The sequence below is a fragment of the Trachurus trachurus genome (assembly GCF_905171665.1).
Source record: "Trachurus trachurus genome assembly, chromosome: 22".
NCBI classification, from domain to species: domain Eukaryota; kingdom Metazoa; phylum Chordata; class Actinopteri; order Carangiformes; family Carangidae; genus Trachurus; species Trachurus trachurus.
Window position 1 is genome coordinate 20133177 of NC_139907.1, and position 24558 is coordinate 20157734.

A 24558-nucleotide genomic window follows, 5' to 3' on the forward strand; every position below is an offset into this window, starting at 1 on the left:
CAGTGTTGTTTCTATCTGCAACAAGCAGCTGCTTTTAGCTGATATCTGGCTGCCATGTTCCAACACATTATTCCTATTGCAAATGTTCTTCTGTGTCTGCCGGATATCACAATATGTCCTGAACCCCAAGGGCCTATCTGTGACGCTATAGGTCTTTAAAAACTTTTTTTTTTTAAATGTAGAGCTTATACCTAAATCTACAGGCGAGAATAATAGTCAGTTTGTCTAAATCACTTCCTGTTATGCCATCATTCAGCACGGTTGTGTGCCCAGACTGGCAGAGACTCTTTCAAACCAGCCTGTTCCTTTAGAGAATCACATGCCTTCAGGACAAGAAGGCCTGCAACACCACTGGCCGCACTCACCTGTGGCACTTGTCAGTGTTATCTCGCGCAGCGACAGATAAGGACTTGTGGGTTCACCCAAACACACCAGAGTCAGCAGTCACATAGCTTCGTCATTACACACATGCACACACACACAAAACAGATTTGCATTGTAGTCAGCAAGAGCCAATTTCAGCCATGGTGCTATGAAAGCAAATGACTCTTCATAAGCAAATGCCAATATAGAGAGTCAGTTCTGCTCTTTCATGAGCATCATTAATACAATGAACCAACATTAACTTCACATTCACGCATTAGCTGTGGTTTTAACCTCCCCAAGCCTTCTAGCTTGTGTTTTTGATTAATTTATCCAGACTGGTGTTCTTTTGTTTTTTTGTTCAACATTTCTCTAGGCACAATGCGAACTTTAGACATGTCTTCTATCTCAAAGGCTGCTCAGTGACCCACAATTATTCAGATGTATGTAAACAAAGATGTGAGGTGTTTCATCCGCAGACTGTATGAGTTAATTACATTTAAAAAGGCGATTAAAAATGCAGGAGACGTCAAGATACCTGATTAACACTGACAATGCTGATGTTATTCTTTCTGATTCTATAATGTTGCCTTTATTGTGCATCTTCAATCAGGGAGTTCAGATTAATGTCTCCAGAACCAGACACGATCAATATTAAATCCGCAGAAACACAGTGTTCCTTTGAAATGAAATCTTTTAGTGAACACATATAATGGCAATATGTACAGACTGCGGGTCAACAAGCATTCACATTTAGCTTTGAAAGAGAATCCTCCCTAGATTTTCTGACGACCCTGGAGCACACACACTGTCCCTGTTTAACAGGGGAAAAAATGAAATGAATGCAGCCAGGATATTACTCAGTCTTAATTCTTTTAGACCTCAGTGCAGCATTTGAGATTTGATCATGAAATATTAATCGACTCACTTAAGCACTAAGGTGGGTATCTGGCTCAGCACTGAGCTGTCTTAGATCCCATCTTTCTAATAGACCTTTGTCTGTTAGACAATTCATCTCTCTGAGGCACACAGCTCCATGAAAAGTCCCACAGAGCTCAATTCCAGGTCCCGCCTGTTTGTTCCTGCACGGTACAAGCTCCCTTTTGGAAATGTATTTAAATAAAGCTGCAAGTCTCTCCATTGTGAAGATACCAATTTGCAACGGCTGTTACTCAAACACAGCTTCTAGATGTAAGATAAATATAGGACTCATTTTAAAAAGCAGATAAAAATATCTTTTTGACCTTCTTAGTTTACTTTAGAATTGGGGATTTAAAGGGCTGTCTCAAATATATATGGTTGTATGGCCTATTTGTGTGTAGCACTGACAAAAAAATGTAGTCATGGTAGTTGGTAGCAATGTATTGACAACCTATTGGCAGAGTAATGATAGAACTATGTTATTTTTGGAGGCATGCATTTTCGTAATATTGTATTTCCTCCACCACTGCCTGATTTCCATTCTACTTTCACTGAATAACAGTAGCCTTTATTAAGGAGTTGGATCCCTGAGGTGATACTATATTTGTAGGTCATAATTTTATTTGGACAGCACGAATCAGGGTATAAAACAAACTTCTTGACAAAAGATGTAGAAAATGTTGATCACACAGGGAAAAGGGGCGCAGCAAAGGATTCATTCATTACATTAAACCCATGGAGGAAGCTTTTTCTTTAATTATTCAAACAGTATGTGTCCTGATTGTGAAAGACCATGTACACTTTAGTCTAAAGTTTAGTTTATTACTTGTCAGAAGTTCCCGCTCAGGGATTTCATCAGCTTATTAGAGCTGGTGAGGCAAGTGTGTGTAATTGAACATTTTAGATTGAGAGAAGAAAAGACAGGACAGAAAGAGAGAGAGAGGATGACACATGAGAGAGAGATCCCAAGGCAGATGTGAGTTGAGAGCTACATGAGTTCATAGTTGCATTTTAGCTCAGCAGGAAGCCACTCAATCCATCTGTGCTGTCAAACACCTATCAATAATGGAACTGATGGGAAATGCAGAGATGATTCCTCCTGTTAGCGTCTGTTAAAACCCTGTCAGCTGCCAGATGTTGGAGAGGCATTTGACTTAAACAGGCTAGATAGTTACAGTCGTCTCTGAACAATGGTAATGTTGGAGTTGATTTGTAACTCAAGCTTCAAATATACTGACCTACAAAGACAGAGCATCGAGAACAGAAGCTGAGACAAAAGGATTTTCAAGTCTTCAGGCAGGACAGTAAACTGTATGACACAACTGTTCTAATAACTCTATTTGTCTTTTTAAGAAGATCATTTTACCCAAAAACCACATAATACTTAACTAATTCATGCTGTTACTGTAATCTGCTGTGTGATAATCTTCACTTAATATTCACAGCATCTACCAACTAAGGTCAGCTTTGTTATCCGTTTCAGTTTAACTTCATTTTCATTATAATGTACTGTATATACCCCATGATTCAGTATTTCTGTGATTCTGTCTGTCAAAGTACTTACTTTGATATGACAATTTACAATTATTTAAATGCACCATTTAAAAGTAGCTTGATCATACCAAAACACATTCACTATAGATTCAAAAAAAGACATATGGTAACAACAGACATCTAAGGTTCTCCTTCACTGTGCCATGGCAAAATAAAATGCCCTTAACCCATTCCCTCCTTATTGTGGTGACCAAAGTGTTTGTCTTTGGACCCTTCCTTTTTGGGGCCACTCATCCGCTCAAGTGGCCTCACATATCACCGCTACACTGACAGCACCAGGCTATACCTGTCTTACCACCAAACGACCCCACAGCCTCTAAGTGGACCTCGGCCTATCAGTCTGAAGGAATACAAGCTTCAACTAAACCTCTCTAAGATTGGATGTCTAGTCATTCCAGCCAGTGCATTTAATCATCAATATGCTTCAGGATTCATCCCCCCCAAGAGGAAACAAGTTACTCAACGACTCATTGACCTACACTGGGTACCTATGGTCACCAGAATCAAATTCACATCCCTGATGCTTGCCTTTAGAATAACTTCTGGGTCTGCACCCATCTACTTGAATTCAATCAAACAGTATGCCGTCTGGTGATGCTGTCCCTGCACAATAAGCAGTCTCGGTCCAGACTGTTCTCCTCTGTGGTCCCCTGGTGGTGGGACAAAGTGACAAATGCGATCAGAGCAGGGGTATCCTGCTCTACCTTCAAGAATATCTTGAAACTTGTTTCTTCTGAGAGTACCTCCAAACCCTGTTGTTCACCGTGTTCAACTACTGTAGCATTTAATCTGCATATTTGTTGCACTTACTCATTATAATCCCATGCATTTAGACAGCACTTAATATTTACGCTAAGGTTTCTAAATTGCTTTGGATAAAAGTTTCTAACAAATGACTAAATGTAAATGAACTCAGCCATCTTCCATCTTCCTAATTAAGATTTTTCCTTTTCCTCATTCATTCATTCATTCATTCATTCATTCATTCATTCATTCATTCAGGAAAAATTGCTAAGAAAGGATTCTTATTTAGGCAATGACCTAAACTTAGCTGTTGCCTATGTATATTAACAAGGTGTTACTAAATGTTACTTAATCCAAATGGATGCTTTTCATTTATGGATCTCAATTTTATGGGAATGAGAAATTTTAAAGCAGAAGTAAGCGATCCGGTCGTTTTGGCTAACTTTCTGTCAGCCGATGGAGTAAGCAGTCCCCGCGCTCGTCACCACATTCACGCGCATCCCTTGGCTGCACACACAGAGAGGATCGCCCCTTTATGCCGTTCTCTCTCCTCATTGGATAAAGGTTGTAGGATACAAGGAAAGTTTTCTCCTCGGCTTACAGCAGAGCAGAGTGACTGACAGACCCGTGTTTCAGACCAAACACTCTATATAAGTGATTGCTGTCGGAAGATATAACTATTTAAGACTTATATTAACACAAATATTCTGCTTACTTTTGCTTTAACGAAGGCTAGCTACACACCGCAGAAGAGCTAGCCAAGACATCTAGTTAGCTGTTTATGTCGATAATTGTGTTGTGTTTGGGTCCATTTAATTGTAGTTTCTAACTGTTCACACATAATTTAACCCAGTTTTGATAAACACTGCATTTGCCTTTGGAGTGTAAGTGTACTGGGGTACCCATCTCTTGAATGCACAATTACTTAGTTAGCTTAGCATTAAAGTTGATGAGAGTTTGGAAAGCTTGTGTTGTTCACAGATGGTGTTATTAGGCACAAGTTGTACTTTTTTTTTTAAACCAACCACCTGCTGAGTAACTGCTTTCCTGTTGATAGTGCCAAAACTTTAATTGCCCAATACATTCGCTTATGATCCAACACTTACACGTAATGGCATTCCCATTAGCTTTAGCTGTTCTTTTACTAATTAGCAAATAACATGCTGACACACGGAACCAATAAGAGAAACATGGTAATTAGGTAATGTGATGAATATGGTGAGCATTATCCCTGCTAAGCATCAGTATGTAAGCACTGTCAGTGTGTGAACATGTCGCAAATGTTGGCATTTACTCCAGCACATCCTTGTGAAATCTGGACTGAAATGATAATTTACTCATGCATTTATAAGCACCTTATGCCTGTATACAACTGGGCTTGGTGGAGAAAGATGATTCACTTCAAAGATTGAATGTTGTGTTTCAAAGCATTTTGAGGAAAATAAATGTTTGTCCATGAAAAGGAAATTTTTTTAAATGGTTGTGCTGTTGCTCGTCTGTGAATTTTTAAGTATTAAACACTGTGCCCACTTTCAGATAAAATTGTTAATATATCACAACTTGTAAGAAAATGCAAGAAAGTGTAAGGCCCTATCTCTGAACCCTGTTATTGTCTGCAGCCTCACTGTTGTCTGATGAGTTTCCACAGTTTGAACAGAAAAGGTTCACACAGCACAAGAACTGAAGCAATTTACAGCAACATCCTTAATGTCAAGCAACCAATTTAACCATGCAAAGGCTGTGCTGAGAAATAGAGGCTAAAATCACTTACAGTAACTCTAATCAATGCAGCTCCTTGTTCTGGGTGTTGTTCAAAAAACTTTTCAGAAAAGTTCAGAAATGCTGTATTTGTCAAAATTGCAAGTTCTTTGTACCTGTTTCCTTTTGAGGAAAGTTTGAAAGGTAAAAGTTAAAATTGCCTTCTGCGAGATGCACCCAGTTCACAATTACTTGTTTCAGAATTTAGTAAAAACAAAAACAACACAGAGAGAACATGTTCATCATTCCGCTCATTCGCCAAGAAAATTGGGGTCAAATGGTAAAATTCTGCAAAAAACGGTTCCACAAGCAATAATTTTCAAACGAGTTGAGGGAAAACTGCAAGTCAACGTTTTCAGTTTCAATTCCAGAAATATGTTAGAAACAGGGTATGATATGTAAAACACAACCCTAGATACCTGAACATTTTTAGACGTAATCTGAGAGAGAGGCAGTGACTTTGAAGCTTTGACAAAAGGTTTTCAAAGCCCTGCAGAAGTTAAAGATGCAAGAGGGAGATCTAGAGCAATACACAGCTGAGAGAGGGGCTGACAGAGCTTTAAAAATAAGTGATTCATGGTTGGATACAGGATAGACTACTTTTTTTTTAACACAGTGAAACTAGATGCTACATCATACTGGAATATAATTTCCCTTCATGATGAGGGGATCTCTCTACAAGTTTGCATTCATATCAACGAGTTCATCTGAAAGGCGGAGGTAAAACACAGATATCCCACCACCTCATGAAGGTATGAGCTGCAGATTTTTACAACACTGAACTCAGATACAGGAGCAGATATAACTCCCAGAGTGTTAGAAAGTGCAAGGAGATCCACAGGGGTAATGTGTAAAAACAAGCCAACACTGGTTGAGAGGTAGAGCAGAGCAGCTAGAGCAGCAGTGACTGAGCTTGAGTGGAGGACTGTTTCCAGTAGAGGATAACTGCCACACAGGCTTATACTACATATTCATCCCCTCATGGTGGACTGAGTGTAGGCTGGGCTGGGCGCTACCGTGACCCCCCCTGCTGTCTCTTGAGGTACAACCTGGCATTAGGAAACAGAATGGGCCGTGACTAGCAGCTGCTTATTCATTCAATCTTTATTAGGGACACGGCTCATGGGAGGTCCATGGGAGAGAGAAAAAAGAGAACAATAGCAAACAAAAGAAAATGAACATAAAATGGAATATAAACAAAAGATTAATCTGTCCTTTGATTGTCAAAATGTATAGGCTACCTCGATATTTCTAAACAGTAAACTCTCATGCTTTTCTCTTGGCTACTGCCTCAAAAGAATGAAGCTGAATAAGAAAACCTCACTTCATTCAAGAAAACCTGTTATCATACAAAATATTGGCTATTCTTTTTTAAAAATTAGATTTAAAAGATAAATACCATGTAGCTTTTTGCTAAATATGAAGCTATCAGCTGTCAGTTAGTTTAGCTTACAGTAGCACAAAGACTGAAAACTTAAGCAGCTAACCCAGCTGCCCAAAGTTGACAGAATCCACCTCTCAGCACCTTACTAATGAAGATGTTATTTAATTTGTACATTCTTACGTCTAAAAATGTCTAATGGGGCTTCAAGGAAAAATGATGGACATTTTGTTATTTTTGAAAGGCAAGCTTATTTATCTACTCTGGATATTTCCTCTGTTTGCTGTGCTAAACTAAGGTGTCCAATTCTACCTTTTTATACTCCAGTTTAAGGGGTATAATGTGATTTTGCCTGCTACGTGGGTTTTGTTACCTTTGGATAGAGGGATCTGTGTCCCGTCTTTAGCTGCTGGCTGTTTATCTTAATGTGTTGTGATGAAAGCTGACATAAACATTTGTGGCCTCGTATCTCCTTGTTCTTGAGAATAAAGCTGCCATTATTTGTGTCCTAAAGTCCTTGATTTAAGCAGAAAATTGCCAGGTCAGGGGGAGCAAACAAAATCACTGGGTCAAAGAAGCAACCAAACTCAATGCATTCAAATGACTACTGGCACCACTCGCGGAGCCATTTTTAATGATCCTGGAGAAAACAAAATCACGGGGCGTTGTGTGCTGTCTTTAAGGTCTCTGCAGTACAGTTTGTCTCAGTGATTTGTGGAGCTTAGTAGTTGTTTTTGCTATTTTTGTCGAGAGAGACAGTAAGTGTTTTAACAGCACTGCCTCTATCTCTTTTTAGGCTGTAAAGCATTGAGTCTTGATAATAGGCTACTACTGATACAGTGTCAAGACTCTTGACACTGTATCAGTGGTATTATGAGCGGTTTTAAAAAAGAAGCCTTGGCATACAAAGAGCGTAGTAACCATTACTGTATTGTAAGCATTAATCAATACCTGAGTTTTCTTTGCCATTAGATTGGTGTATTTGAAAAGATTAACTGCTTTATTCGCGGTTCTACATAACACCAAGTCATCAGGTGGAAGGAAGTGTCTTGCAGAGCTAAGAAACAGGATTTTGGATCCATACCTCTGCATGTTCTGACTATGGATTTTCGTAATGGCTTGTGAGTGGTGCCAGTATGGAACAACCAGGATCTTTCCAAGAGCTGGCCAAAAAAAATATCTCTGTCAAAGACTGAATCTTTTTCTTCTCTTAGAGGCTATCTTTGCAGCTATATTTATGAAATATTTATATGACATATTTCTCGAGGCTGTATGGAAGGTGGAAACAATTATCCTGAAAAGGACAATAAAATCTAGATCTACAGTAATCTAATATTTAAGTAAAAACCATAGACTGTATAAAAGGTTAAAATCCTGTGTGGTGGATGCATGCATAGCCTACTGAATTTGAACTATAGCCAACAAAAGGTTGAGGGGAGAATTTGAGAACTGAAATCTGTAACTTGTGCTAGAACATCATCTCCTGAGATTTTGCAGGAAAACTATAATCCCTGGAGTGGATGTCTGTCATTGCAGTATAAAGCTAAAGTAGGTTATAACAATCACACCTCTTTTCGGCCTCTGATAATACCTTTTCATACTCTCTCTCTGATGATAGTGCTTTGCTTTGATATAGCTAGAGCACTATAGCGGTCCGTTATTGTACCCTTACCCGATAAACCTCTTATCTTTAACATAAAAAAATACAAAGGAAAAGTGACTAATTACAGACTTGTAGTCATACAGTGAAGTGAAATCATCTCCCAGGTACAGTGTGCACTTAGTCTGTATTTATGACCCCTTTTATTCCTGATAATATGAAGAAGCCATATTCTTTGTATGAACCTTTCTATAGGCTACATCTAAACTCCAAAGTTAAATGTGAAGGTTGTGGGAGTCAGACAGCAGCACTGGTTCCCTCAGGCCAGTGATAAGGAGTCAGTGGTAAGAATGGCTCAAAAAAAAAAAAAAATCATCTCTGACCCATCTCCCCTCCACCAGAAATAAATAAGCAAGGCCCACTGCCCTCAAGCCATGCCTTTAAGTGTTCCCAAATGTCCACAGAAAGTATTGTGTGCCAGCACCCATTAAGATTTAACATACTCAGGAAAAGCTGGCAAAAGCTGAACCTGGACAAAGACTCAGGTCTAAGTCAGCTTTATACACCAATTCCCATGTTGTTGTTTAGTATTTTGGTGATGCAACACTAATTTTACTGATTGCAATCCCACCACTCATAATGCTCCTGCTGGCACTAATTAAACACACGCACACACATGACACACACACACACACACACACACACACATGGCACAAATCATCGATTTTATGTTGATTAAACGCCATTATGCGCCAAGTATTTGAATATCAGTGAATGGGTTAATGTCCTGTGGTTTGACGCAGGGATGGTTAATGGGAGGACAGGCAGCAGGTGGAGAGACATGCAGACTGATGAGCAGCAGCAGCAGCAGCAGCAGCAAGACGAGCCGCTGTGGTGCTGACAGTTTGGGGCTGAGCCGGGGAAATAAGCAACGATCGCTAGGACTAATTTGTCTCTGCAGCTGGCGAAAATATATCTATATTGTAATTTCAGGATACACGCACATTTCTGTATCCTGCATTTTTTGTTGTTGTTGTTGAACAAACGCGCGCATATAGGCATGTTTTCTCCTCTGTCTGACTGTGTCGTTGAACGGGACGCCGGTGAATAACACTTCGCATTCAATTGCTGGATAAATGACTTGAGAAACTCTCGTCGAAGTCAGCGGACGGAGGAAAGCGGTTTTATGGGAAATGAATGTGACCGGGAAACAGCAACCTGAGCTGATCGAGCGACCTGCCTGCCTTTTGGTTCCAACTTCGGCAAGTAGCCTAAACCCTGTCTATTAACATTCAGCCATTTGAATCAACTTCTAACACAGATCTGTTTGTGTGTCCGATTCCCTTGTGATTCTCTGCGTTGAAGCAGTTGCATGATCTTGCTCTTGTTTTCGATACCCAGTGGCTTTTGAAAAACCACTATTTAGCTTCTCCTACTTAAAAAAAACACTTGTTATTGCTTAGCTGCCTTTGAGATGTGAGTCATTTCCATATCAGTGGCAACATCTGCACAGTTCGGCATATACATACACTGGAGCGTGGCGCTCATACACGAACAAACTCACAACTTTTATAAATGACATTTATGAATTATTCGCTGTCCATCTCCAGTGCAAATAACGTTTCATCTGCCAGGCACAGGAGCGACTGATGTGTGCCAGGCTGCATGTCGTTAAAACGCGACATTGCACGTGCGTAATTCATTGTAACATTAATGCCGAAACCACTAGAAGGCTGTATTAGTAAACTTAAAGCTCTTTTTCATTTAGTATAAGTCATGTCATTTTCCTGAAAATCAAATACACTTAGAGTTGGTGGATTTGTGAATGAAGGCTGGTGTGACTTTGCTTCCGGCGCGTTTTTGACAGGATACAGCAGTTAAATCACACGGACACACAAACACCAGAGCAGCTCAACTCTCAAAGCCTAAGTTTATATTTAATATACGTTGCTGCAAGGTTGGTTTTTACTTCAGCAGCCTCTGACTGTGATTGAATATTTCACTTTAATTATGCACCAGTTAAATGTGTTGGTTCTTGCATCTAATTCTTCCTCCTCATTTATGTCATTATTTTCTTTTGTCAGACATACGTAGCCAACTGAGATGAGGTATCTTCAGGGCTTCATACTTAATTGGGTATTGTAGCTAGTTAGGCTACTTGAGCAAAGAAACAAATGATTTTGACCTTTTTAGCAGCCTTTCATATTCACTATGTCGCCTGCTTAGAACAAAATCCGACAAGTCCAACACATGTGACATCTTGTGTTGCCTATAATATAACCAAACACATTCTAACCAGATGGGGGGGGATGGGGGGATTACATCATAAATATCTACATCTTTCTACATCTTTGCATGGACACCTTACACTATTTCCCTGTCCCCTTAGGTCATATGGTTTTTATGTAAAGTTTTTTTTTTATATTTGCTTGGGTTAAATATAACCCATGATTTGATGCGTGCAATTCAAGGGCTGGCCTGTTATTGCTTCCACTCGACACATAGCACCTTTAACTTCACCGGTCCCCTGAGTCCTGCTTTGTGGGCACTTTCTGTTCACACAGCATTTGCTTTTAAAACTGGATACCTGAGCCTCCAGGGACCCTTCTGCAGCTTAATTCTGCTAAGAGCGCGTGTTCGGTTTTCACACATATCCCACTCTCCTTTTGCCACTGACTGATGGCTAAAATTATACTGTAAGCAGAGTTTCCTTGTTTGCGATGGGCTCTCTCACAAACACTGTTGTGTCTGTCAGGAGCTCACTCCATCATCATGCACATTTATGATCACCCGGTGTGCAATCTCAGGGAGTTAAGCACTGGCTTGATTGTGCTTCCACGGTAATTAAAGTCAGGATTTTGCAGGTCCTTAAACCATCTTAAACAGAAAGGTTAGGATGGTCTGATTGAAGTTTAAGGGCTGAATTAATGTTAAATATAGACGTCTTCTCACACACAGTGTCCTATATTTTACTAGCCCGACATTCCTCAATATTTCACTCCCAGATTTTGTAGCTCAAAATGCATTCACAATGTTTTACCAAAAACTATTGGGCTCCATGTCCCAACGCAATTTATTTCCTGTGATCTGCTTCTCACTCTGCCAATTTACATCAGCCCTTATCAACAGGTCATGCCAGCCTTGCCTCTTAATTATTTGTTTTTGAAAATAACCTTCAGTTCAATCAAATTCAGCCTTTTGACCACCTCTTTCAAAATCTCACATTTATGCTCTCTGAAACATGCAGATACACTGCCTCAACTTCAGAGATTGCCAATCACTGACAAATTGGATAAAAGGCCTGGAGAGGCACTCCTCTCCTCTTTTTATTGTCACGATTGCACACTAGGTGCATATTAGTTGTCCTCTCGTGATTAAGTTTTCGAATCCTGATTAGTATAAAGACTCTCACTAATCCAGAGCAGAGGAGAGGCAGGGAATGGGTAAATCAAATGCAGCTTGATGTTTGCAGTAAAGGGTGTTTCAACAGTTGTTAGGATACAGTAGACTGGTTTCTCCGGTCTAAGAAGGTCTGTGCCTACACTGTGGTATGTGTGCATCGGCCTGGTTGTGTGTATGAATTTTGTGTCATGGTATATTAGTGCTGTGATGGACAGGCAGGGTTGCAGTGTATTCCTGTCTCCCTATGCGGGGAGAAACTAAAGCCTGTTCTTATTTCAAGCAGCGTCTTTGTTATGTGAAGACTTGGCAAATGCACAATGTACGTTCCTTTAGACACAATTCTGTCATTGCAAAGGCCACAGACGTTCTTTTGTTGCATCAGCTGATTTTATATCTATTATGTAAATCTCTATGGAAATGACTTCCTAAGATCTTGGTTCAACCAGCTAGTTTCAAACCAGTGACTAGCACTAAATCAGGCTGCATCGAGACACAATCAGGAGTCCACTTCATTGAAGACGGTCCCATATGGTCCCATAGAAAAAGCTCAGGGGAGCTGCTGTTTGCTGCCATAACAACATCGTTTGAAAACCCCTTAGATGAAACATAAATCTCACCACTTGTGTTGCTTGTCAAAGAGGTTTTTGAGTGTGGAATGGCCCCATTGTTTGACCCTTGTAGCCACTGGGGGACAGAAAACCACAATGGCTCCCACCACCCATCAAGTACAGTAGGCCTACTGGCAGCTGTCCAGTGCCCTCTGGCCTCCTGGGCAGTTATGAGCGCTTTTACATTGTACTGTAGCACCAGACAAATTGACTTTGACATCTAATGCAGAATGTGATTTCATGTTTTAGTGGAAAGAGTATTCTTCACTCTTGCTATAAAAGAGGCCAGATTCATGGATATCATTTTTTTTTTTTTTTTAAATCTTCATAGATCACTTTGTTTTTTGGACACATGTAGAATTATGTGCCATAGAAGCAGTAGCATTCACACGGTATTGAATTAGATGGAAAATATCCATTTTAGTTTGTTAGAGATGCACAATCTTTTTTTTCCACCGATGACTGATAACTTGCTGCTTTTCATAACAGATGCCAATTGATAACATTGTAATAGTTTATATACGTACTGTACCTGAGGTTAGGAAAGGCTAAAATGTAGTGAGTAAAGAGTAGGACACAATAATATAACTGACATCACCACTGTAATCACAACAAAAACAAGAACACTTAAGACTCTACAAAAATCTACATTAATTATTGTTTCAAATCAATGATGCAAACATACTGAACATTGGGGAAATCAAGGCCATGTTGGCTAATTAATTGGCTCTAGTAATTTCATTATTGGACTTATCTGTTGGCTGATCATTATCAGCCAATATCGGGCCGATAATATCTATACTGACTGTTATCGTGCATCCCTATAATTTAAATTTTTTTACTCTTGAGTCTAAATGGGCCATACAATAGCAAGCTAATGTTAAGTTTACCATTTTGTTCAGTAGCTACGGAATTGTTCCATTTGGAGGTTAATAGGTGTAAATATCTAATCTCAAAGTAAGAACTAGTTTTAATGGTTTTAAGTGCATAAATGTCCACTTAGTAAGCACTTAGAGCCGCTGCTATAGCTTGTTGTAAAATTCCAGGATGTAACTCACATTGATATGATCCATGTTTTGATTGTGTTCAGAATTTCATGCATGACAGCTTCGTCCATGAGCAAATATGTTAAAGAATACTGGCACTGGAATATTTAGAAAGGTTGTGTAATTATTCACAGTCGGCCTTACAACAGGACTGCGCTGACTGGTGGTGATATTGACTTCTTGGTCAACATGACCTTTACAGAAGGAACATGTAGTGAAGACAAACCCAAAACTTGCATCTTTACAAATGGGATTAAGTAGAAGTGTACGCAATATGTTTGTCAGACAATCAAACTCTGGCTTGTTCGCTTTGTTAAAGGCATAAAAGAAATAAGTGACATGCATGTCATATGAAATTTCCGTCCCCCTGTGGTCACACGCCTCAAGGTTTGTCTTGGCAGGAGCTGCAGAAGCATAATTAAACCCCAGTGGAGTGTGAAAGTCGATGCTTTTGTATTCAGAAAGTCAATCATATTTTAACCAAATCACTCCTGTTGAAGCATGAACATGTATTCTCTTTAGCTTTTCATTTTCCTGGAGCTACTCAGGTAATTGGAAAGGACACAGAAGAGTCTGACTTTATATTGTAAAAGTGAAATTCACTTCCTTTAAAAAAAAAAAAGCTTATATTTAGTCTTTATTGCCTGAACAATATTCAATTTTCCTCCTATCACTGGAGTCAGGCTCTGTAAAGTGAATAGTGTCATTTAGTAAGAAAGCAAACACATGGTACGTTAGCTGACCCTTTCATGAATTTTCTCCTTATGCTGTATTAAATGTGTAATAATACTGTACAAAATCATTATATATATGTCCGTTGGCGCCACACTTTAATCTCCTCATGGCGTATGAACTAATGGCAGGAAGAACCCGTGAGAGTGGTGAAATGGGCCAAAGGGCAGACTCCACAGTTACATCATAAATTAGCCTTTTTTAAGCTTATAATTAGTCTCTGTAGGAAGTGCTAAGATACATATATAATACAGTATTATGCACAGTCATATTTCATTATTCAGCTAACTACAAAACCAGGCAGTAATTAAAGTCTTAATTAGGGGGTGGTTTAAATTTTAAAATCATGAGGACGTGTAGTGTCATAAATCCTGATACATCAAAACAACTTGTGCTGTCACTGTTAAGAACCTTTCTTGAAATGTTTCCTTAGCAAATAAAAGGAAACTCGTCCTCTGCATTATTAATACCCACAGCGTTTCATTAGCATTTTTATTTAGATTCAAGGCAGGAAACTTATGCATTTTAATGTCCCCATTCATTTCCAAGCGAGATATAAAGAAATCTTCCTCGTCCCTTCTACCAGCTGATAGGGGATTGTTGTGGACACTTTCCTCACCACTTCGGAAACACAACATGCACTTGAAAAAAAGGCACTAAAAGCGGTTGTTTGGTGTCGGAGGATTCGTGCTTGAAATGGGAATAAAAATAATTTTGGAAATATAAACAGTTCCGCGTTAGTTCCTCAAAATCTACAGTCACCCCAGATTACCCCTCCCACAGTGCCAATGTGAGGACACTAACTTTACCGCATTTTCCAAAATACATTTTTTATTTCATTGAATTTGTACTGTATGAGAGAGATCAAGACGAAATAACATGCACAGCTTTATACTCAAATATGAAAAATAAAGTGTAATTATTTGAACAACATCTGAGGAATAATTTTCCAAGAGTTGTCTCTCATGTTTAACAAACCACATGTAATAATCTCACACATGTTGGATGGATTTAGGAAACAGAGATTATCACACGGTCGCCCATGCTGATATTTGAGCAGTAAAGCTCTGTGAGACAAGCCTATTCAAACAATGAATATACAATAGAGAGGAAATAGTGCTTTTGATTCCCCACATATCCACTCTGAGTGGAAGATTGAACAAGGATGACTGCGAAAGATGTATAATGCCACATTTCAGTGAGTTCGGTGCACATGGGGAGAGCTCCATCCTGGCTACAGTTTATTGACCTTGCAGGGTGTTGACATACAAGTGTGGTGCTGCATACAGAGGATTTACTGATGCATAGGGAAATTATCTACTTAATGCATGGAAGGTAATTTACCTACAGAGTAATTTAATGCATATTTGTAACATGTTTGCCAGTGAAGAACTCCCACATCATTACATGCAGAGTTGCTTTCCCTCAAATCCTTTATTTACATGTCTGGTGCCACTGTGTTTAGGTAAATTTGATATTTCTATCTGATCCTCAGCAGCCACATTTTAACATGAGAAACTTGACGTTCATCATCTTTTTGTCATTTATGTATGATTCACTTTGAAGGAATGGTTTGACATATTAGGTAAGACACTAATTAGCTCTTTTGCCAAGACATGATCAGACTCTCATGTCATCTGTATGCTAAATATAAAGCTACGTACTGCCAGCGCCCTGGTAACTTACTGTATCTTGGCTCAAAGACTGGAAACAGGGTTGCAGTTAGACTGAGTCTGTCCAAAGATGATAAAACACACCCGCAAGCAGCTCTAAAGCTCACAAATTAACATACTGTACTATGTGTCACTTATTAAATCTGTTTAAAGACAAACGATAAAATATGTAGTGCAAAAATTCTCTATCCACTTGCTGCTTTTTTTTTACACGTTGGTTTAATGAACAAATTAAATTAACAAGATTCTGCATAACATGTTAATTGTGCAATTTTAGTTGCCTCAGTGTATCAATCTTCTCATTTAACTCTCTGCAGGAAAGCAGATAAGAATCTTCCCCCAAATGTTGAACTAGTCTTTGAAGGGCAGGCACCATTTTGACGCATTCCTGAACTGTGCTTTTAATTAGAACAAAAAAGTTTTGACAAAGTAGCGGCTTAAACTTGATTAAAAACTAGAATTACTGCCTTGCGGTTATACTCTGTGCCAACCAGCCAAGTCCCAGGAAATATGGTCTCAGGTTTTGTGGAACAGTATGATTATGATTGTGAAGTCGATCTTTGACCAGTTTGTATATAGAAGAATGCTCACTTCACTTTATCCTTTTGACATCCCTGTTAAATTGCGCCATAATTCATTGAGTGTAAGCGTTTGAATTTGAGTTTTGGTCTAAAATGCGCTTCTGAAGTCACTGTGAACTTGACCTTGACCTTTGACCTGCAAATTCCAGTTGATTCTTGAATCCAAGTGAATGTTTGTGCCAGGTTTAGTGAAATGCCCTTTGGGCGTCTCTAATATATTACATTCACAAGATGGTGACATCATAGGGATCTTGACCTTTAACCTTTTGTCCAACCAAATCAATTCAACTCAGTCAAAGTGAATGTTTGCACCAAATCTAAAGAAATCCCCCTGAAGGCAGTCTTAAGATATCTCTTTCAAGAAGCTCAGACCGTGTTTTGTGAGGTCACTGTGACCTTGATCATTGACCTTTCTCCACCATTATCTACTCAGCTTGTCGTTGTGAACGAAGGAGTGTTTGTGCCAAATTTGCTCAAGGTGTTACTGAGACACAAAAATTGCAAGGACGGACAAACAACCCTAAAACATAAAACCTGTGGCTCTGTCTGTGGCCAGAGTAGCAGCAAAACAACAGACTATAAATTACAAAGTGGCAAATTAATCTTGTGAAAATATTTTTCCTATGGTAAGCATTTGATCCACATGAACATTAAACGGTTTGATTCTCCACAATGTGTACTGTATGTGTGTCTGTGTGTGTATATATAGCTGTAACCAGTGTATAAGTCTGTAAAGAGTCACGCTCTATATTTACTGTACCACAGTCAAAAGCTGCTGCAGCTTCACCCAGCATGTCTGACTCATAAGCTCTTGCTGATATCAAAACCACATTAAAAACAGATTGTGGAGACATGCTGCTGCATTGATGAACATAATCCCTCACTGTAAATGAGATGACTGGTGACTTTTTCTTCAACCTCATTAAAAGGCACAATCATTGTAGTGGCATTTAAAGGGATAGTTCAACATTTTGGCAAATTGGCCCATTGCCATAATCCCTATAGTCATAGCAGTAGGTTCGTTACCTTTATTTGTCGGTGTAAGCTATTTTTAGAACGGAGGAGCGGAGCGGCAGGCTGCTCAGAGCTACACTATGGAGGCTAATGGAATTTCTTGGTTTCCATCATCAAACTCATCAAATACAAAATCCCAAAACTCCAAAACGCTTTCGTGGACAAGTTGTGAGCTGCACAATCACCACGCTATGAGATAATAATAGAACGTTACGAGACAGAGTTGTTTTAGAGGTAAATTCATGCAAAACCGCTGATGCGCGTTGCGTTCAGGGACAGTTTTTCAGCAAGCAGACTCTGTATTTACCTCGAAAACGGCTCCGTTTCGTAACGTTCCATTATTATCTCATAGCGTGGTGATTGTGCAGGTCACAACTTGTCCACGAAAGCGTTTTGGAGTTTTGGGATTTTGTATTTGATGAGTTTGATGAGGGAAACCAAGAAATTCCATTAGCCTCCATAGTGTAGCTCTGAACAGCCTGCCGCTCCGCTCCTCCGTTCTAAAAATAGCTTACACCGACAAATAAAGGTAACGAACCTACTGCTATGACTATAGCGATTATGGCAATGGGCCAATTTGCCAAAATGTTGAACTATCCCTTTAAAGAAGGTCTGTTCGGTGATGAGTGTAAAGTTTTTTTCAGGTAGTTGTACCACTGTTGGGTAAGAGCGTGTCCTGACTGAAATGAATTGGATGTATGGTAAAACAATATTAATGAGTGTATGAGCTCTGCTACTCTGTGCTGTTTATCAATGGATTTTTGTAAAATCCATTAATAAATTTAACAATTTCTTTAAATTTGCCAGGCAGCAGTATTCAAAATCCGCTTTGCTACAGGTGGGCATGATCCCTCAAATGTGCATATTTGCAGCAGCTGGCAATAAAATGCATGCTTGCAATCTTGCAATGTGCCTGTTGAAGGCAGACGTCTGCATTTCAGCTGTTGCATATAAACAAGAATATGCCACTGATGCATCTATTACGCTCAGATAGTTGGTTTAAATATGGCAACGAGTTATTACCTGTCCAAGTCATAGCCCTCAGCTTTTCTTCGATAATTGATAACAATAATGATTAAAAGAAACCCTTGAGAGAGAAATTTAGATGATTGACATTGACTTAATGTCTAACTGTAAGACTGTACATCCAAAGCTATTTCAGTGCTGATACAACCCTTGGATAACCTCAGGGTAGTTTGAATCTTCCTCAAAGAGTTGGACACGCTGAGTAAAGGGCTGGTTTTACGGCTTCACGCGGGCAATAGCCGTAGCCTGGGGGCATTATGTTGTCGGGTTTTTTCGTCCATCCCATTCTCGTGATTGTGGTATCTCCAAAACGCCTTGAGGCCATTTCTTCAAATTTGGTACAAATGCTCACTTGGACGCCTGGATAAACTGATGAGATTTTTAGTGGTCAAAAGCTACAGACTGACAGAAACTGATAGGAAAGTGGTGAACATATTTCACATTTGGTCACATACTGAAATGATGACAGGTTATTTCCTGTAAATGTGATTGGTTGTGTACATAATTCGTGTTTTGAAGAAATATGAGTATGAAGATGCAGACTCATATTTGATGCAATCTCAGTCTATTTTTTTCATATTGTGAAGGTCTTTAAAGGATCCAGATGAAAGTGTTGTGCTTGACAAAGGTACTTTTTGTGACAACTGTCTGCAAACATTATTCAGCACTTGTCGACAAACCTGTTGACAAAAACATCTTGTTCTAGTGCTGATGAGGCTGTAAATGCCCAAATGTTTGACTCGAAGGTAGAGTCTTAGATTACAATAATGAGACCATCAGCATCCAAAACGCTGGGTTATAATAGGCACAGTTTTTCTTCTTGATGTATAGTATAAAGATGTAAACTGTTGGGGGTGTGGGAGTTTTTTTTTTTCTTTCTTTTTTTCCTCTCTGCCCAGTCAATATTCCAGACTCATTAACATCCTCTAGGTTCTGATAAATGTGATGTTATTGTGTTTGGCCTGTAGCCAGAGAGAGAAAATTGTTAGTGATGTGTAGTTATGACCCAGAGACAGTCCCACTGATCAAAACTCATGATTCATGGCCGAAACTGTCTGAAATCCATGATGAGGGGTTTGTTAATGTTAAACTGACCTGATGGATCTAAAGTATGATTCATTGAGGCTGTGCTGCGAATTTGGAAAATGTTCAGATACTCTGTAATGACAAACTGAAAGGAGGATTTTAGAAATGTTTGCTAATATACTAGAAAGTAAAAACTGAAATTGAACATTGACAGAAAGATTCAGACCCTTTTCTATGATACTTGATATATAGTCTCCTATTTCTCTTCAAAATCTTTGAGATGTTTCTACACCTTGATTGAAGTTGACCTGACCTGTGGTAAATTCAGTTGATTGGTATGATGTGGCACACACCAGTTTATATAGGGTATCACAGCTGCTAATGCATATGAGCAAAAGCCGAGCCACAGGGGTGAAGGAGCTGCCCGCAGACCTCAGACACAGGATTGTGTGGAGGCACAGATTTGTCGAAGAGAACAAAAAAAAAATCCCCATCACTGCAGCACTCCACTGAGCTGGGCTTTATGGCAGAGTGGCCAGACTGATGCTTCGCCTCAGTGGAAGTTTGCAAAAAATAACCTGAAGGACTCTCAGATTGTAAGAAACAAGAATCTCTGGTCTGATGAAAACAACATTGAACTGTTTGTCCTCAACTGTTAACATCATGTTTGGCGTAAAGCATCCTACAGTTTGTCCTTCTGAAGGTTTCTCCTCGTCTCAACACAAGAGACTGGAGCTCTCTTACCGAGACCACTCTCCTCCTGATTTTTCAGTCTGTCTGAATCTGGCAGGCTACACTTGTTCCATTGAAGAATTACAGAGGCCACTTTTTTTTTTTTAGCCATCTCAGGATCTGTACCTCGACACAATCCTGTCTTTGAGCTCAACAGGCAGCTCCATCCAACATGGTTTTTGCTCAGATCTGTGAGCTCGTATGTATTTATGTATACATGCCATTCCTGATCATGTCCAATCAACACAAGTGACCAAAGGTAGACTTCAATCAAGGTGTAGAAACATCTTAAAGATAATCAAGAAGAAAAACCTGAGCGAAATTCCAAGCAGCTGAGCACGGGGTCTGAAAGACGATTTATGTCAAGGTGATATTTCAGTCTTCTTATTGATGACATTTATAGAATATCATTAAATACTTTTTTCACTTTCTCATTATAGAATGTTGAGTGTAGATTTATGAGGTCAGAAAATGTTGTTTCTTATTTTAGCCTAAGGCTGCAACATGAAATTTGAAAAAATGAGGCTGTATATTTTCTGAATGCAATGTAAGAGGATTGAGGGGAGAAATGCTCTTTGTAGCTTTCCAGTTATTATGGAGGTTGGTTGACTTTTCCAGACGTCATGCGATTGATCTGGACAAAATATGTGAGCATGTCTAGTGCTGCACTGAGCTCAGGCCGCGTATCACTACTGTGCCTGTGTTGGTGTATGTCTCACTTGACAGTTGTGTTGCTTTTTAAGGTTATCGGTGTCTGAAAAGTTTTATTCCACTGCAGCCAAAGTGAACTCAAATGTCAACTATCTTCATATGAGAGAGAAGAGATCGGGGTGGTAGAAAAGTCAGGAGAAGCATGGTTTGTAAATTCAGTGTATTGTAGAGCGAGCCAAGGTCATGATGCCACCTGTTAGTGTTACACCAGGTTCTCTAAGTCAGTAGAACATTTCCACACTCTTCTTCTACGTCACCTCCACTGAAGCAATTCAACAAAGCTGAACAGAAAGTGCAACTCTAATGGGGAAACAAACAAATGCAGCAGTATCAGTTTTTTAAACTAATTTTTCCACCTCTCTGGTTGTGATCTATGTTGTCTACAGCTATGTCTAAGCTAAATGTGATTCCTTCTCTTCTCAGCTCATTCATGGACTTAACTCTTCTGTTTGATAATGTTTAGCCTGTGAACATCTTTGGGCTTTGGGTGGATGGTGGCACCTAACAAGATGAACATGAATGTTGAAAGAACAATAATATCAGTGTTCTGTCCACTGTACCATCATACACAGAAAGTTGGGCTTTGTAGGACTGAACCAAAGTTATGGTTTTACTTGAGCTCTTTTAGTCTCTTACTGTATGTAAATTCCCACAATGTGCACATTTGCTAATCCATGAAAAATAATAGGTGATGGTAACCATTAGCTTCAGTCGGTCAATAGCTAGTCTGGACCTTCTGCTTTCTCTTGTTTGTTCCTACTTCTCCTCAGCATTTCCCATTGTTTTTGTTCAATAGAAAAGACCATTAAAGCGGGAAAATAAATATATTCGAGCTAATGAGCTAGCTAACTGGTCATTAGTTTGTTAGCTCAGCTTCTGGGTTCAAGTTCACAGGGGTTATTCAAAAGACATCTGCTACATTGACTCACTTGCATTTGCATCTTCAGACCGTCTTTTGGGAAGGAGCTTTAAATGCAAAAGGTTAAATAAAAAGTGAATTGTGCAACACAGCAAATAAGCTCCAGTAGCTTCCTCTGTTTTAAACTCTCTGGCTCTGGGCCCCATCAGAGGGACAAGATTAATTTGGCCCCCTCTGATTGCAGTAAGTCCTTTGGATTTTATTTTTTAATCTTGGTGTATCCAGACCTCCACAGTCAAATAAAGTGGTGAAGATGCAATATGCCAGAGAAAGCGTATATTCTGATAGTGGAGCCTACAGTGCAGCAATAATTCAGAGAACTTGGTTCCTTTGTAGCACAAGGGAATTAAACAACATCCATTGGTGTGGGGACCTCAGGCTCCTCCACATCATTATTTTATGATGGAAATACCTTAATTTAAAAGAAAACACAATAAATCAAGATTCAGTTTATGTTTATGAAAAAGGGCTGAATCATCTTTCTTTAAGTGTCACACAGACACCATACATGGATTGCTTACAAGACACTGCCTCTATTACATAGGCGTAAGAAAAATAATATAAAACATCAAAATAGTACCTACATATTTTAGGTTGTCAGCATAAAAGTTATCCACTGGAAATTCCAGTAGGAGCAAGTGCTCATATCTCACAAGTTCTTGGTAAATGTATCTGACACATTCAATCAACTTTTCATACATTGTGCTGCTCCACTAATTTACAGATTGTAGCTGCAAATTTAACAACATAATTAACGCTGCCACTAAAAGCAATTTCTGCCTTTTCAGACAGAATCAGGTGACTACAGATATAAAATGAATCATTTAGGTTTAGTTATGCATAACTCTACAGTAGTTATTTGCCAAAAGAAGAAAGTGCTGATTTAAATGAAGCATTCAAAGGGACTGAAATGCTTCTTTAAAACGGGCCTCAAGATTAGGTAATGGTGCAGGACGTGGTGCAAAAAGTGTATGTTTGAACCGTGGAAATGTTTTAGCTCTACAGGGAAAATATAGTGTGGGCTGAACCTCAGTGCACTCGTACAGTGCTGTGGTCTTAACAGCAGTGCATCATTTCCAGCAAATATGGAATGTGGCACTTACTGAAACAGTCGATAAGAATCACTCTTAGCAGCAATTTCAAGCTAGAAAAAAAAAGAAAAAAGGGCATCCCAGTGCTCATGATCCACAGTGTGTATATACAATGTTTTTTCCACCTCAGTTGCACCAAGATCTCTCTCTGATTCATTTCTTTTAACTCTGAGAAGTGTACTTTCCCCCCTCCCACTGGAACTGTGATACCTACAAAACACTAAACAGTTGCAGTGGTGGTTGAGACATTTTGCAGCCGCTGCCTCTAACAATTTAGAGGTGCCACTGTTTCTTAAAAAAAAAAAAATCTTGACATTTCTCTTGAACCTCATTTCCTTTTTTGCTTCCTGTTGTAAAGAAGACATGTTTGTGCCTGTTGCTCTTTGCTCTGATAGATACACCACAGATGTCCCAGGAAATTTGTTCAGTAAATTACATTTTGGGCACCAATAGTTTGTGTTTATATTATTCCAGACATGTCTCCAGTTCAAAGTCAATAACCATGGTCCCATGAAACCCTCCAACTCTTCATTGTTCTACGTGTTTTTCTGCTTAAGAAAACTGTCGTCGGTTTTCATTAAAAGTTTAAATATTGAAAATTAATGAGAATCCAGTGTGAATTTGCCTTGGGCTGCGCTGACCACAAGCAGCTGTAATTAGAGCCTGTGATGAGGACACAGTGCCCAGTGTCCTGTGGTGTTAGTTTCCAGGTGAAACTGCATAAATGGCTTATTATTTGCGGTTGTTCATTTGATCGGCTCTCTGTTTCTCACACATTTGTTCTTTTACCATTTACCATGGTGGGTTCAATGGCACTGTGTGGATACCCATGGTACTATAAGTGAACCAGGGTTTTGTCAAAATCCTATATCCGTTGTACTTTGATCCACGGCCCGCTGACCTTTTTATGAGTGCAGCCAATTTATTTCATTTATCTCCCTGTGCCTGGTCTCTGTGTAATGGAAATAAAATCATCAAATAAACAAAAAGACACACTCTTCTCCTCCTCAAGCACAGCGGCAATGTCATCTCCACTGGTGACATGTTCATAAGCACTCCTCATCCAAGTGTGACCAATCTGTCTAATCACCAACTGTCAGGTCAAATTGCACTCCACTACATGGAGGACTAAAAGTGTGAACCATGTACCCAAAGATCAATCATCAACAAAAAAAACAGCCTCAACCTCCTCCTGTCTTTGTGATTTCAGAAATCTCCACAGGGGGTGAGCCGTGCGGTCTGTCTCTTCTTTAACTCATTTCCTGCTAAGATTTATTAGTCTTATACTTCAGAGGAACAGAACAAACAAAACCGTTGGTCTTGAATTTGATGGATGTCTATAATTGGATGGAAACTGATCATGCGAAACATCAGGATTGTGAATTGTAATAGTATTGCACCATGTGCGAACACTACAAAGGTCTGACAATATCCCACTGTTAAAACCCACGCTGTACCTGCTCTTATTAGTGTCTGTTCTTACCAAGACACCCAGGTTCATGGCTGCAACACAAGTGCCTTCGCCGATCATTCAGTGTGGCATTTCCACTTGCACAGTCGGAACAAATCCAAGGATGCCAAAAAATATTGTCTGTTTAAAGATATTTCAAGGCAGCGTTAACCAAGAGTGTCAACACATTCACATTTTGCTGGGCAAAACAAAAACACGATCTGCA

General features: G+C 39.4%; 1 protein-coding gene across 1 annotated transcript in view; it reads left to right on the forward strand.

Moving 5' to 3' along the window:
• Positions 1-9514: 9514 nt before the first annotated feature.
• sntg2 (syntrophin, gamma 2) overlaps positions 9515-24558 on the forward strand; it is a gene marked incomplete at both ends in the record, with an annotated part of 78807 nt that continues 63763 nt past the window's right edge. The window contains one exon of the mRNA XM_083999001.1: positions 9515-9583. Coding sequence (XP_083855127.1) covers positions 9515-9583 — 69 coding nt within the window. The remainder of the gene's footprint in view (positions 9584-24558) is intronic.